The sequence below is a fragment of the Diabrotica undecimpunctata genome, chromosome 10, assembly GCF_040954645.1.
Source record: "Diabrotica undecimpunctata isolate CICGRU chromosome 10, icDiaUnde3, whole genome shotgun sequence".
Lineage (NCBI taxonomy): Eukaryota > Metazoa > Arthropoda > Insecta > Coleoptera > Chrysomelidae > Diabrotica > Diabrotica undecimpunctata.
Window position 1 is genome coordinate 15,693,617 of NC_092812.1, and position 16,853 is coordinate 15,710,469.

Below are 16,853 nucleotides of genomic sequence, written 5' to 3' on the forward strand. Positions count from 1 at the left end.
GAAATGCCCAATAACACACCTATAAGATACCACACAATAATCGTCTGAAAAGAATATCCACTTACGTTAGGATTATGGCTCAATCAGGAAAAATCCAATGCATGAAAATAGCAATAATGGGCACAAGTGAAGTTAGGTGGCCTGACTCAAGTTATTGTGACAGAAGAATACAGAGTATACTATTCAGGATCAGAAAATGGTAAATATGAAAATGGAGTCGGAATTATCACACATAAAAGTATAGCCAAACATGTCAACAACTTCATACCAGTGAATAATAGAATCTTCTTGTTACAAATAAATACGTCACCGATGAACACTAACGTTATACAAGTCTATGCACCCACTGCAGACCACAATGATGAGGAAATATCAGAATTTTATAAACAAATAAGCAGCCTTATAAGAAATATACCGAAACATGAACTCCTTATAGTCACGGGAGATTTCAATGCTTTCACGGAAAAACTGTAAAAAAAATGACATGAGAAAACTGAAATGTAATGAAGTAAAAGAAATAGTCAGTAAAACAATAAATAGGAAATTCAAAGGAATCGATAATACAACGTAAAGCACAGAAGAGAAGATAGAATCCCTTAATAAAACGATAGACGACATTAAAGACAATTTTATGAATACCGAAGAAGGTAAGAGTAAGACATGGATGACGACAGAGATTCTGCAGCTGATGGAAGAAAGAAGGAAAAACAAGAAGAATAACTCTATGTATAAAACATTATAACGAGATATAGAGAAAGATCAGAGAAGCCAAACAGAAAGAACTGGAGAAAAAAATGCCAAGAAATCGAAATTCTACACAGTAAATACGACGACTTCAACGTGCATAAAAAGGTAAGAGAAATTACAGAAAAATGTAAAAACAGAAGAGTAAGTAAACTTGTTAATGATGACGGAGAGGTAATCGTGGACAAAGAGAGTATTGATAATACCTGGAAAAATTACATACGAAATTTATTTTTTGACGAGAGGGAGAACCAGTCCCCAATACCTACGGAAACAGGACCACGTATACTAGTGGCAGAAATAAGAGCAGCCATAATATCACTAAAAGAAGGGAGAGCTCCAGGACCAGAGCGAGTACAGTCTAAATTTCTTAAACTTCTTGATGATGAATCTTTAAGAATACTATGTAAAATCTTCAATAATATCTACGACACAGGCAATATTCCAAAAGATTGGCTAGTTTCAGAATCTATTACGTGACCAAAGAAACAGGGAGCGAAAAACTGCGGAGAATATAGGCTAATAAGTCTAATGAGCCATACACTAAAACTTTTTCTTAAAATTATACATCGCAGAATATACAAGCTATGCGAAGAGAGAGTACAAGACATACAGTTTGGATTCCTGAAAGGCGTAGGTACGAGAGATGCACTGTTTAGTCTACAGGTATTATTCCAAAGATGCAGAGATATGACTTGCTATATCTGCACCTGCTTTATGGACTACCAAATAGCATTTGACAGAGTTCAACACCGAAAGTCCAAATAGATGATAAAGACCGGCGTATAATACAAAATTTATATTGGAACCAATCAGCCACAATAAGAACAAATCTTGGAGATAAATAGTGAAGCCTTGGAAAATTGCGAACATGGAATCCTTTTAAATGGAGAACGCCTAAACAACATCCGCTATGCACATGACATCGTTATTTTTGCAGCCAGTTTAAACAGTTTACAGCAACCAATAAACAAAGTTAATGCAGTAAGTGAAAGATTTGGACTACAAGTAAACATCAAAAACTAAATTTATGGTCATCAGCAAAAATAAAATTAGAGACGTCCAATTTCTTAAGAATACACCAGTGGACCGAGTAGAATCGTTTACCTATCTGGGAACAATAGTAAACGAACAATGGGATCACTCACAGAAGTAAAATGTAGAATGGAGAAGGCTAGGAGTGCATTTAACAACAGGGCCAAACTCTTTAAAAGCCACAACCTTAATCTGGAGATAAAAGTAAGGCTCTTACGATGTTATATCTTCTCGATATTATATTACGGAGTTGAATCCTGGACACTCACTGAAGCGATGGAGAAAAAACTTAAAGTCTTCGAGATGTGGCTATACAGAAGAATCCTAAGGATATTATGGACGGACAAGATAACCAACGAGATTGTACTACGAAGAATGGGGAAAGAAAGAGAAGTGATGTATACGATTAAAAGGAGAAAGTTAGAATATCTAGGACATATAATGAGAAAAGGCACTAAATACAGATTACTGAAAATAATCCTTCAAGGCAAAGTATTGGGAAAGCGAGGAATTGGGAGAAGAAGAATATCATGGTTAAAAAACCCGAGGAAATGGTTCTCCACAACAACAACTAATCTATTTAAAGCATCAGTTAATAAAATAATGATAGCCAGAATTATCGCCAATATTCAAAACGAATAGGCACCAAAAGAAGAAGAAGACTTTCCCAAAGAAACCTTAGTTAGTTTCCTTTGTCTTTCTTTATAATAGATAACTCAACATCATCTATTTGTATGTTTTCTTTTACATACTAGCCTTGAGGGCTTCGTAGCCAGGGAGCTCTCCAGGTCCTGAATCGACATAGGTAGCGATACCCAGGAAGCCTCTTCTGTAACAGATATGTGTGTGTTTTAAAATCGTGATGAAGAAAAGTTTACTACATATTAAATGTGATTGGATAGCCTTTAATGAAATTAGACGTATTATTGAAATAAACAATAGACCGGTCAAATAAACTGTTTTGAATTGTAAAAATATAATTGTACCACAGTAACATGACTAACATTTTATATTTCACAGGTACTATATGCCTGGGCGAGAGACGCCAAAACATTAACTCTTCCACATGATGTCGGATTCCAAGTAGGCAAGGGAACTGATATACAGTATCTGGTACTACAAGTCCATTACACAAAGAAATTTTCAGGTAAAGCTATGTTGTAGTGTTTCTAATTTAGCTATTGCGTCAAATGTGTCGCTTACCTTGATAATAATAATAGAATAATTTGCTCGTCGAAACACAAAATAAAACTACTAATTCTATGCACCTTTTTGTACATCCTCTAAAAGTCTAACAACACTAAAGAAACGAATAATGATACAGTTATGCAATCAAACTTATATAATATGTTAGATTTTTTAGAAATACTGTTCTTATAAATAAATAATAACTCGATCTTCATTCACTTTAGAATTAGCATAATCCTTCTTTGATCATTATTTATTTGTATTTCAAACAATTGCAAATTTTTTTATCAGTTTGAAATAAATATTTTTGAGCAGGTTAAGACTTACGGATTTCCGTCTGAATGCTGTCTAAATACAATAAGTAATAAAATATTTCCAAATGAATGAACGTTTTGTATCTATAAGTAAGAATTTACCCTTACACAAAAAGAATGATGAAAAATATGATTATTTTTATTAAATTTTAATTTGAAAAATCAGTAAATCTTTGAAATAAAGTTAAAAATGTGTATAGTAGGATAAATACACTTTCTTGTGTTTCCATCCATTTTTAATAGAATTGTTAAAAAATATTCAGTCAATCAACATTAGGAAACACGACTGGTATACACTATTTAAAATGTTTATAAAACTAAAAAACAACGCTCAAAATCAAAACAGCAACTTAACCTCAAATGCAAATAAAAAACAAAAGGATACAGAAATTTGGTATACACTATTTAAATTTTTTTTTTAATAGCCCTTTTTCTATCCGAATTGTCGAATAAAGGCCTCTCCCATTTCTCGCCATTCATCCCTGTTGTGTGCTAGGCGTTTCCACATTGGTCCTGCGACTCTTTTGATATCGTCGCTCCAGCGCATTTGAGGTCTTCCTCTTGGTCTCTTCGCATCGTACGGTCGCCAGTTTCCGATAAAACTAAAAAACAACGCTCAAAATCAAAACAGCAACTTAACCTCAAAGGTAAATAATAAACAAAAGGATACAGAAATTATATCGATTCATCCGTAAGTCTTCTTCTATGTCTCTGTCTTTCATTTCTCTATTGATACCTTCTCTCCAACTAAGGCGGGGTCTTCCTCTTTTTTTTTTCTACCGTGAGTGGTCCACATTAAGACTTGTTTTGGGAGACGTTTTTCAGACATTCTCTGTACATGACCGTACCATCTGAGTTGTTGGGTACCAATATCGTCTACTATTGTATGTTTTACTTTCATAATTTCTCTTATTCTGTTGTTCGTTACTCTTTCTAGTCTAGATTTTCCAGCTGAACGTCTCCAGAAATCCATTTCCGTTGCCTCAAGTTTTCTCTTGTATCTTTCCTTTATTTGCAATACTTTACTACTGTAGGTAATTATACTTTTAATGATTGTATTATATATATATATATATATATATATATATATATATATATATATATATATATATATATATATATATATATATATATTGTGCTTGTTATTATTAGAGATTGATTGATCCCAAAGGATACTATTGAGAAAGGAAATGGCTTTTCTTGCTTGGTTGTTTTTCTCCTCGATTGTGTTGTCTACGTTACCTTCTTTTGTGATGATCATACCTAAATATTTATATGTGTTGTTTAATAACTTCTCCATCTTCCAATATGATGTGTTGTTGTTTCCCGCCGATACACATACTCGGTTTTTTGGATATTGATTTCAAGTCCTCATTTTTTATACTCCTCGATTAATTTTCGTGTCATATACTCAATATTTTCATAATCTTGAGCTATCACTAGTTGATCATCTGCAAATGACAAAGTGTATATGCTATTGTTGTTAATCGGCATTCCCATATTTCTACATTTGCGCTTCCACAGTTTTAGAGCCTGTGTTTAGAGCCTATTAGATAAATTTTAAATAATGTCGGGGAGAGACAGCAGCCCTGCTTAAGGCCTTTATTTATTTGTAATCCACTTGATAGATTATTTCCAATCTTTACCTTTGAGTTAGCATTAGCGTACAGTTCCTTCGTCGCATTTATTAAATTCATGCTTATGTTTGTTTTCTCTAACGCTTCCCATAATTTGTAATGTGGTACGCTATCATAAGCCTTTAGTAGGTCTACATACAATAAATATACTTCTTGATTAACGGCTATTTTCTTTTCAATAATTTTTGTAATGCAAAACAAATGGTCAACAGTAGATCCACCTGCCCTAAATCCTGCCTGTTCCTCAGCCTCGTAAGTCTTTATATTCGCTTTCTATTCTGTTTTTAATTACTTTTCCGTATATTCTACTGACCGAGTTTGTCACGCCAATGCCTCTGTAATTATTACATTCATCCCTTCTGCCTTTTTTGTATATAGTGGATATGAATGATGTCTTCCACTCCTCTGGGGTTGCCATTCCATTAATGCAGTTTTGGAACATTTTGGCTAAACTTGTATATCGTTTGGTTGTAACGTGTTTAATTAACTCTGCAGGGATGTTACCTGGACCCGGTGCTTTGTTATTTTTTAGAGATCTACATACATCTTCCACTTCTTTCATTGTTATTCGTATGGGCGAAGTTAAAATATTTATATTTTGTGTTTCGTTGCTGTCTTTAAATTGGGGTATATCTTCCCTTAGGAGTGTCTCAAAGTATTGGTCCCAGTCATCTGTTGTTATTGTTGACATTATGTCTCTCTTCTTATCTTGTAAAGATTTTAAGACTCTCCAACTTTCTGTGCTTCTTCGTCCTCCTAGATGTGAATTTATCATGTTACACTTTTGTTGTTATATGGAATGATCCAATCCGAAAATTAGAATTTGTGCATCAACTAATAACTAGTATCAACTTACATTGAAGAATACTGCCGATTGAGAGCGAACTGTACCAATCATAAGTTTCAGTACTTGGCATTGGTGGCATCAATGTCGCTGTTCAGAGAATTAAATTTCAGGAAAATATTAGAATATGATGTACGTGCTGCCATCTACTCAAATAATTGTTAAACGTTAGTTTATTTGAATGCCACTCATTTTAATTGCGGCGTGAACATACCCCCTTAAGTGATTTGGGTTTTATTTTAATATTTTGAGCCCAGAAATCTACATTTAAAATATTTCCAATTATTAATGAAACACCATGAATATAATAATTTAATAATAGCGTTTCTATTATTGTTTTCTATTGTTCCTCTATAGATATCTGTTAATAGTAGTTCTTCTTCTTTCCCTTTACCTCCTTGTTGTTCTTTGAACTGTATAGTACGTCTTGAAAATATTTCCATCTATTCTTCTCGTGTAATTACTATTTTAATGGAAATCAGCCATAATTGAAGTTTAAAATAAGTTTATTGACGCTTCAATTTCGGAAATCGTTCTCAAAATACAAATGAATTAATTAATTTTAAGGACGATTTCCGAAGTGGAAATTAGAACGTCAATAAACTTATTTTAAACTTTAATTGTGGCTTATTCGCATTAAAATAGTAATTATTTTAAGATGTCACAAGAAAATATCTTCAAAACAATATTCTTTTCGTTAATCAATATTTAGTGTTTATTATTGTTTTTGTATTATATCATTTTTTTATATCAAGGATATCTTTATTTTCCCGTTTTTTTTTTAATTAAAATTGATAAATAATTTACGGAGATATTTGCAAAATAGCAGTTTTTTTGCACTAATTTATAAATTTTATTAATTTTTTTATTAACAAAATAAAATGTTATTAATACATTTGAACATCGAGGAATTACCGTCTTTTAAATTTGTGCGAAATTTCCCCTCGATCGGTCAAAGGGGTATGTTTTTTACTCATAAACAATTGTAATAACTTCTATATTTTTCAAGCTACAGACTTGTACGTACAGTCATTGAATAGCTGAAAAATTGTATGAATTTTATAGTTATACCCATTTTTCAAACGTTTATTTTGTAAATAATTTGGATGAAAACGCAATATGCATTTAACTTCTAAGATAGTTTAAGTCTTAAAGAATCCTATGAAATTTGCTAAATGTGTCTAGCATTATTAACAGAGCAAGTTCAATAGTTTAAATATTTAGCCTCAGGGATAAATAAATTAAATAACTTTTAAACTATTTGATCGATCGGGGGAAAATTTCGCACACATTTAAAAGACGGTAATTCCTCGATGTTCAAATGTATTAATAACATTTCATTTTGTTAATAAAAAAATTAATAAAATTTATAAATTAGTACAAAAAACTGCTTTTTTGCAAATATCTTCGTAAATTATTTATCAATTTTACTTTAAAAATCGGGAAAATAAAGATATTCTTCATATAAAACAATGATATAAATATTGTTTATCTAAAATATAAGGGAAAAAATTGAAAGACAAAAAATCAAATTGTGACCATCAATTATTGTTTAAACAAAACGCAAGATAAAAATACGAGTACCTTTTCATCTATTCGTCATCTAGTAACTCTCACCTATGTCTTAAAAGCTTCAGATATCTGCGAAAAATTTTGCCGTGAAATCGATGATTTTTGCATAACTAGACTGGGCTACTTCAGTAGTGTGTTCTAGCATCCGTGTTATTGCTTTTGTATATTGATCTGTAATTCCTGTGTATTAGGGCTATTAGGGCCTTCTAGTTTGGTATTCTACTAAATATTTTTGTTTTTATTTTCTTATATTTTTGTTACTACTGAGCAGTAACAATTTCTTATATCCGGGCCTCCTAAATAAATTAAAATAATAAATATAGATAACCCACATGTAGCCCTAGTTTAACGGTCAGTGTATTTGTACACAAAGTTTCGGTAAATGAAATATTTGATTTAACTTATGTGGGGTAAATATAAAACGATCTTTTTGAACGTTTTCAGAGGGACAGACTGATAATTCTGGATTGTTTCTAATGTACACTGAAGAACCGTAAGTAGGTTTGTGCATGGTGCTTCCGTTTCTATCACTTGGTGTTGTGATCTTTTTTATTTTGCACTGGCAGCACCCTTTAACACTTTTGTTTTTTAATAGGTATGGTTATTGTTTCGCACTTATATAAATTGACAAGAATGTAATTTAAGGTATTAAAATAGTTACTGAGATTACCTACATTAGAAGAAACATGTTTGTTCAGAAATATTGTATTAATTTGTTTGTGGTTGATATCACTACTTTTTTATTTCGCCTTATTTCTTCAAAATTTTCAACAGAGCACATTGTCTTAGTTTCCTTCGGTCCTTTTGTTTTTCTGATCGTCACATGATTTAACTATGTGCATAAAGCTTGCCACATAGTTAAATGTATAGAAACACAATTTACACTAATCCAGATAGACACATCTTCGAAGAAGTAGAAACTTTTGAATAGTTGGGAATGCTAGTTAATAGAACGATTGAAAGAATACATTGGAAACGGAGAAGCGACATGGGAATATGGCTTTTACAGAAAAATTAATTAATATTACAAATTAGAGAAAAAAAAGATAGATATGTCAAAATCCGAAGGTGAAAATTTAGAAAACGGCATAATGATATTAATGTACATTTCAAGAGGCAACCACCCCCATATAAAGCGAAAAAAAAACAACTAAAAATCTTCGAAAGAAATATATTAAGAAAAATAGAAGAATCATAGATATCAGAAGAAGACGGAGCTAGACCATAAGTGAACCAATAAATCTAAGAACATATATCTAAGTACATAAAAAAACAAGATCTTACCAAAAATAATCGACTGGATTTATCTAAATCTTACTAAATAGATAAATTAGCAAATAAAAAGCATTTTTCGTGACACTCTTTCGTACAGGTTTTTAACAACTGCTTTTGATAAATTCGGTGATAAAAATATGTAATAAACAAAATATGCAAACGTCATTTTTTTACTTATAAACAATATACAGTGTGGCGCACCGAAAACGAAACAGAGGCATTTACTGGCAGATGATTCCTTTTTTGAAAAAACGCTCGGACCCGTCGATTTTGTTTTCGACGGGGACACAAAATTGGCATAAAATCACTTTAACATTTGCAGCCCCTTAAGCGGGGGTGGCATCATCCCTAAAATCTTAAATGAAAAGGGGGGTCGAATGATCCATTATTTAAAAGGTCTTTCAACTCCCTTTATAATGATGTAAAATTCATGTATTCAATTCAGTAGTTTTGGAGATTTATTGATTTAAAGTTTAAAGTAGACTTTAATAGGTACATCAAATTAGTTTGTACTTCTTTCAGAAGAAATTTGAGTAAAAGCATTTTCTTGATAAGTAAATGCTTTTATTTACTACGCCCATGGTTTATTAATAATAAAAATAGCAATTGAAGTGTCCTTTGTGACAAAAAAAGTTGTTTCTTAAAGAAAGATAAGTAGATAATGCCACGTACTTATTTTAAATAGGAAATAGTACATTAGTTTGCGATTGATTTGACCAATCTTTGTTGTTAAAATATCATTTATTGCTTTATACATAAATTAACCATGGTATATTCCACGGCAGGAAGGGTTGAAATTATTGAAATATTTTTCGGAAATAATCAGTGCGCTAATAGAACAGCACAAATTTTTAATGAGCGACAGGAGAACAATAATGTGCACCGAAAATATGTTCTAGAACTTATAGCTAAATTTCGGGAAACTGGATCAGTCGCCAATAAAAAACGTAATATGGAAAATCCTATAAGGAACGAAGCAACAGAAGTGGGGGTTTTTGGGGCAAGTTATTGTAGATCCTACATTAAGTACCCGCAAATTGCAAACTTCGTGTGGTGTTAGTCGACGTACTATCCAACGGATTCTAAAGGCTCATAATGTTCATCCGTATAAAATTCACCTTGTACAAGAACTTAATGAAGACGATTTTGATAAGCGATTAGAATTTTGTGAAGTTATGAGTGAACGAATTACAAACGATGAACAATTTTTATTTAACATTTGCTTTTCCGACGAATGTTCCTTTTTTTTAAATGGCGAAGTAAATCGTCGATATTGGTCGGACTCTAATCCCAGAATTTACCATGAGGTACACACACAGCAGCCACAAAAATTAAATGTTTGGGCTGGCATTTTTGGCGATCATTTGGTTGTTCCTTTTTTCTTATCTGGAAATTTGACCGGTGAAATGTATTTGGAATTACTGCAAAATGCCATAGATCCTGCGCTAACAGATATAATTGAAAATAAGAATGATGGTCGATACGTTGAGAATATGTTGATGTTCCAACAGGATGGTGCCCCACCACATTACGCATTAAGAGTTCGGCATTATTTAGATCAGACCTTTCCAGGTCAATGGATTGGTAGAAGAGGTGCCGTTGGTAGAAGAGGGTTACTTAAAAAGCAAAATCTATGCTACTCAGCCAACATCCTTAGAAGATTTACGACAAAGAATTGTGAATGAGTGCCATCAAATTACTCCTCAAATATTGCAAAATGTCCGGCAACGTTTTCAGCAAAATCTTTATTATTGCATGGAAAGTAATGGTGGTCATTTTCAACATTTACTCGGCTGACAGGTCAGTTCATTCTTTATTTTTTAACAACTTTGCTGCTATGTATTGATCTCCTCTTACGATGATGTATTTAAACTTTAAATCAATAAATCTCCAAAACTACTGAATTGAAGTACATGAATTTTACATCATTGTAAAGGGAGTTGAAAGACCTTTTAAATGATGGATCATTCGACCCCCCTTTCCATTTAAGATTTTAGGGATGGTGCCACCCCCGCTTAGGGGGCTGCAAATGTTAATGTGATTTTATGCCAATTTTGTTTCCCCCTCGATAACAAAATCGACGGGTCCAAGCGTTTTTTTTTAAAAGGAATCATCTGCCAGTAAATGCATCTGTTTCGTTTTCGGTGCGCCACCCTGTATAAACAATATAAGATCGCTATTCGATTTTAAATACTAAAGGGGAAGACCAGTAAATTGTATGGAAAAGTGACACAATTTAACTGAAAAAGCATATAAAATCCATTAAAATCAAAGTTATTTTTGTTAATTTTTTACATATTTATTGAAAAAATAGCTTCGATTTTTTTGAAAATTATTAATAACTTTTCTAAAAATACACAAAAAAACTATATTTTCGCGTGATAATAGGGGCAATAACCACATGTAAAATTTGAAGTTTCACTAAAAAGTTATTGCAAAATTGGAATTGTTTATCCCAAAAAGCTTTTATCAACAATGTTAGAGGGTATTTCAAATGCAGTGGCGGAAATTTTTTGTAACAGTAAAGCCTGAGCTAACAAAGCAGTGGCGTTCCAAAAAAATACTTTTTCCAGTTGTCTACAGTTGGACGGCGTTATGCAGAAAGCTACCAACCCTCAATAGTGACAAACTGAGATAATCAAGTTTAAAGTTTTTATTGATTTAAAAAATCTATAGGATATGTTGCTACTACTTTGTTACTTTTTTTTACTGTGGATAGTTATTTTGGTATTTTCTACATGTTTAAATATTTTAATTGTAAATTAAAAAGAGAAACGGGAAATTTTTGAGGATTGGTAGGTTTTTGCATTTTGCAAAGTGGGAAATTTATACCAACAATATTAAATAAAAACAAAAGTAAAGCTAGAAAAATTGATTTTATTTATCGAAAAGTTAAGGATGTGATTATTTAACGTATTAATTTAATAAATTTGAATGTTAATCTACGTCATCCACTTCAAAATCTAAATTTTCAGTATTGACATTGTAACCCTAAACATCTTCAGTTATGTTGGCACCCTGCAAATTTTGATAAAAAGTCAGTGCATCTGCAGGAATAAGGTGCATCATTTCCTTTAAAGTTCTACCTCGAGAAGATTTTTTAATGGAAATTTTTTGATAAGGTTGTGAAAAATCGTGTTGTTGTATCATTAGCGGAAATGGATCTTGCTTTTCTATTTTGATTGACCTAATCATAAACCAATTAATTTTTTCTTTATCTTCTATCACTCTGCTATCAGTAATTTTTTTTCAATGTTCATTACGCCTAAAAATCTTCGACGTGCATTTGGATAACAAACAATGGTCTCTGCTTTCTGCAAGAACGCATTACCTCGATGTAGTCATTTGGGGTATATAATCTTTGCTGTCGTTTAAGAGCCGACTCAATATCACTGAAATCAGTGTCGTTGGGCAGAAAACTATGACCATAACAGAGATATTTTACGGTAATGCTTTCTAAGTTTGTGCGTGTCCCATGCAAAATTGATTTAAGCATAAGTATTAACTTAATATTTCGATTTTGGCCGCCGCAAGAATCACACCAAAGGGTAAGATCTTTGACTTCTGGAGTTAATTTACTTGTTACATGTTTTATAAGGCAAGAGCCTATTTCTTGGACGCCCCTTCCAGCTGAACCTTCTACCCAAACGTAGCAGTATCGTCTATTTTCTTTAGCAATGTGTATTCCTGCATTATACATCCACAACTGACGCTTATAAAATACTATGCCTGTAGGTATTCTGGGAAGTGGTAGGGTTTTTTCTAAGTCAAAACTTAAACCCTCTTGATCTATTTGTTCAGTCGTTATCTTGAAATCATCTCTTCTCATTTTATGTGCCTCCTCTGCAACTTGCAAATGCTTATTATGTTCCTGCTTGAACTCTTTTTTTTTCTACATCCTTTTAATGATGTAGAACAGTATCACAAACATTGCAGGTGTCCTTTTTTAATGGCTTTATTTCCAAATTAAATTTCGTGTTGAATATGTTCTTGTATGACATTAAGCTTACGGGATTGGCTTCTTCCTGCTTGTACATATCATACATTTGTTGTAAAGTGGTACCAGGTGGTAAATATTTCGCCTCCATTTGTTCCCTACGGTAGTGTGAAATGTATTTAGGTATTTTACTCATTTGACTATTGACTATTAATTTGGCCTTTCACTCAAAGCTGGATTAATTTCTTAAATAGTATTTTGTTTTCCAAATATGCATCTAACCCAATATCTGATATATAGGTTGGTAGCTTTCTGCTTAACGCCGTCCAGTTTTTTATTTGTGCTTATACCATTTCTATAGGGTTCAAGTCTGGATGATGTGGCGGAAGTTTTAAAGAAACATGTCCAGATTCGTGCAGTACTTTGTCAAATTTATATTGAATATGATCTTGTTTGTGTCGTTTGATGATTTCATACAATTGCGGTTTTAACATTGACGTTACAAATGGTAATTTTTTCCTGACAACCAAGATGTCATATCCGTTTTTTTAGAATTACTGGTGGGTGCATTATTAATTTGTACAATATGATATGGCACATTATCAGTAACAACAACAGATCCTGCAGGCAAATTCGGAATTAACTATTCTTTCATTCATTTTTTGTAATTTTCTAAATTCATATCATCCTGATAATCTCCTGTCTTGGCTCCTGATTTAAAAATCAACAGGGCATTCTGTATGAAACCCATCTCCCCGCTACCATGTACGATAACGAAACTACTTTCTTTTGAAATGTTTTTGAACAGTCCTGTACTACTGTCATCTGTCCAGCTATTTGGCGTAGTGTGTTCTGCATATACATATCTGTATGTACATTCGCTTCTGTAATATTTAATTTTGTCCAAATACTTAATCCGTAGATCACGAATGTCATTTCGTTCAATTAATAAACGTTGATTATCTTCGTTTTCTTCCATTTAAATCTCAAATCTTTCACAATTCTGTAGAGAGAACTTAGACTTCCACTCCACTCGTACACCTCTTCAAGCCTTTTTTGCAAAAGCTTTAATGATACACGACAATGTTCAATCTCATGAAAACGGTGAATGGTATTTCTAATGAACTGTTTGTCGTACTCCCTCAAGTCTGTCACGGTTAATTTCCTTTTAGCCAGTGTTGTATCTGGAAATTTTAGTGAATTATTTTACTCTGCGTTTGTTTTACAACGTATTCGCTTGTTAAATGATCCTTTCCACTGTAATTAAAGATACTCCAGTAGTTTCGCTCACACGTTGTTCGATTATCTTCAACAAATAGTAATTGGATATATTTAAATAAATTGCAAACTATTCCTTTGGATTCTGGTGTCAATCTGATCTGTTTACTCGTACTATACTTAACCATCTCCATTCTACAAAATGGTTCTAATACGCCTGTTAGCACCTTTCTTTTTGAGACTCGGCAACATAATGGGACTAAATTACGAACTCCTTTTAAATTCAGTGACTAGAAATTCTCGGAAATAATTCTTATTAGTTCTTTGTATGTTCTTAATGAGTCGTTAAGGAGTTATTGATATTGACTTTATAATTACGGTTTTAAAGTAACCGATACTAAATTAAAAATTTGGCAACTTTTACCAAACTTCATAGAGTATCAATTAAAGATGGTATTATAACCTTCTGTTAAAATTTTAAGCCCCCCTACCGTAGTTTTTTTTTTACCATCTTCGAGACGTTCGTTGTGTCCAGCTCATTTCAATTTTAATTTAGCTGCTTGTTTCGCGGCGTCCTTTATTTTTGTTTTGTTCCGGATTGCTTCGTTCGTTTGCCGATCTATTAGTGAGATACCAAGCATCTGTCGTTCCATGGCTCGCTGAGTTTTTCGAATCTTGTCCATGTTCTTTTTTGTGAATGTCCAGGTTTGAGCTCGGTAAGTGAGAACGGGAAGGATACAAGAATCGAACACTTTGGTTCGAAGGTTTTGGGGTATCTTTTTGTCTTTCAGTATGTATGAGAGTTTTCCAAATGCGGCCCATCCCATTCTTACTCGTCTGCTTATTTCGGTAGTTTGGTTTTCTTTGTTTACCTTGATATTCTGACCCAGATATATGTATTCTTCTACATGTTCCACTTTTGTTCCTTGGATGGTTATCGTCGGTTGATCATCTTTATTCGACATTAGCTTAGTTTTACTCAGATTCATTTTCAGTCCTTTTTTTATGGATTCCGTATGAAGCTCATCGATCATCGTCTTCAGTTCTTTCCAGCTGTCGGCTATTAGTACTATGTCATCTGCATATCTTAGGTTTAAATACTTTCCGTTTATCGATAGTCCCTTCGTTTCCCAATTTAGTGATTTAAAGATGTCTTCAAGTGCGGCAGTAAATAGTTTTGGAGATATGGTGTCTCCCTGTCTTACTCCTCGGTTGATTTTTATTGGCCTCGTTTTCATTCCGTTATCCATCGTGACTACCGTAGAATAAATATCCATATTTTATCACTGGCAGTATTGAACATTTTTACTAAGTTGCTTATTTGTCTAAAAAGTTTGGTATTAATAAAACAATATATGTAAAATCAACCTCTATTTATTATTTAAGTGAGTAATAATTTTGTAATTAGTGCGTTTTCAAATATAAAACAATTTTCTCAAATATTTTGTTTATTACATATTGTTATCGCCAAATTTATCAAAAGTTATACAGGGTGAGTCATAACTATTGGGACATAGACTAAGGACAGGTTATTTGGACCAAAATATGGCTATTGGGCCAAATATGCCTTAATAAAATGTTGCTGAGAAAAAAGATACAGGGTGTTAAAGTTAATTTTTGTTTTTCGTTTTTTGCTAATGGTTTCCCTGTATAATTATAAATTGCTATCAAAATTCGCACAGAGGCATAATCTTAGACAAGAAATAGTATTTTATTTACAATTCCACTATCAAATGCCAAACTAATAAACAAAGTTGCAACTAACGTAAGGTTTCCGTTTTGACGATAAATCAAAACTAAACACACTTTAACTTAAAAGAACTCACAAAAACTCAAACTAAATGTTCTACATGGTCTCCTCCGATTTCTATGCCTTTTCTAATTCTTTTTATAAAGGATTTTCGGACGTTAAAAAAAATATTATTCTGTCCCCTTATAAGATTAGCTGCATTTTGAATGTATCTCCAAAGTTCGTCTCGTGTATTAATTTCATTGGCATAAACTAAGGACTTCATATGTCCCCAAAAATAAAAATCTAGCGGGTTGTACTCAGGACTTCTTGGTGGCCATTGAAAATCACTGCCTCTGCCAATCCATCGTTGAGGAAATACGTCATTAAGATGATTTCTAACAGCTAATGAAAAATGAGGTGGCGCTCCATCCTGCATAAACCACATTTTTCTTCTTACATCGAGTGACAGATCATCTAAAATATCACTAAGAGTATTTTCCAAAAAGAATAAATAAGAATCTCCATTTAAATTCGGAGGAAGAACATAAGGCCCTAGTAGTTGGTCGCCTATAATGCCACACCAAATATTCAATTTAAACTCATGCTGAAAATGTCTAGCTTTAATAGCATGCGGGTTTTCTTCTTCCCAATAATGACTATTTCGCCAATTAAAACCCCCTCGTCTGGTAAAAGTTGCTTCGTCGGTGAACATAATATTCTTAATAAAGTGTCTGTGCATTGCGATGTTTATTCAGAATACGTTGGCAAAACTGTAACCGTCGTGGAAGATCTGTTGGAAGTAAATTTTGAACAGGAGTGAAGCGATAAGGATGGAGGTTCTCTTTTTTTAGAATTCTAACAATAGACGACTGACTTACTCCTGTTGCTGCTGATAGATGTCGTGAACTTATTTCAGGATTTTCATCTACTCGAACCAAAAGTTCATCTTCTTGATTAGGTGTGATTTGTCTCGGTCGACCACCCCGATTTTTAGTGTGAAATGACCCAGTTTCACCTAAACTACGATATAATCTTGCAAAAGTTTTGTGATTTGGTTGCCTTCTGTTTGCGTATAACATTCCATACCTTCAGGCTGCCGAGCGACCGCAAAAATTTTCTTGTGCGTATACGCAAATCATATCTCGCATTTCTTCATTAGTAAAATGATTGTGACGAGGTATTTCAATAAAAAAAAGTAATGATTACTTTTAAAAAATGCAATATTACACTACACTGTCACATCAAAAATAATTTACTCTGAACAAATGACATTTACCAACAACAATTATCTGACAGTCCAAAGCATATTTTTCATAAATGAAATAATATTTGAAATCCTTTTTAAGACTTTAAACAG

At 32.8% G+C, this 16,853-nt stretch overlaps 1 protein-coding gene across 1 annotated transcript in view; it reads left to right on the forward strand.

The window, feature by feature from the left end:
• Phm (Peptidylglycine-alpha-hydroxylating monooxygenase) overlaps positions 1 to 16,853 on the forward strand; it is a 72,394-nt gene that overhangs the window by 28,672 nt on the left and 26,869 nt on the right. Inside the window, exons 5-6 of the mRNA XM_072546466.1 lie at positions 2,800 to 2,926; positions 7,779 to 7,827. Of these exons, the coding sequence (XP_072402567.1) occupies positions 2,800 to 2,926; positions 7,779 to 7,827 (176 nt within the window). The remainder of the gene's footprint in view (positions 1 to 2,799; positions 2,927 to 7,778; positions 7,828 to 16,853) is intronic.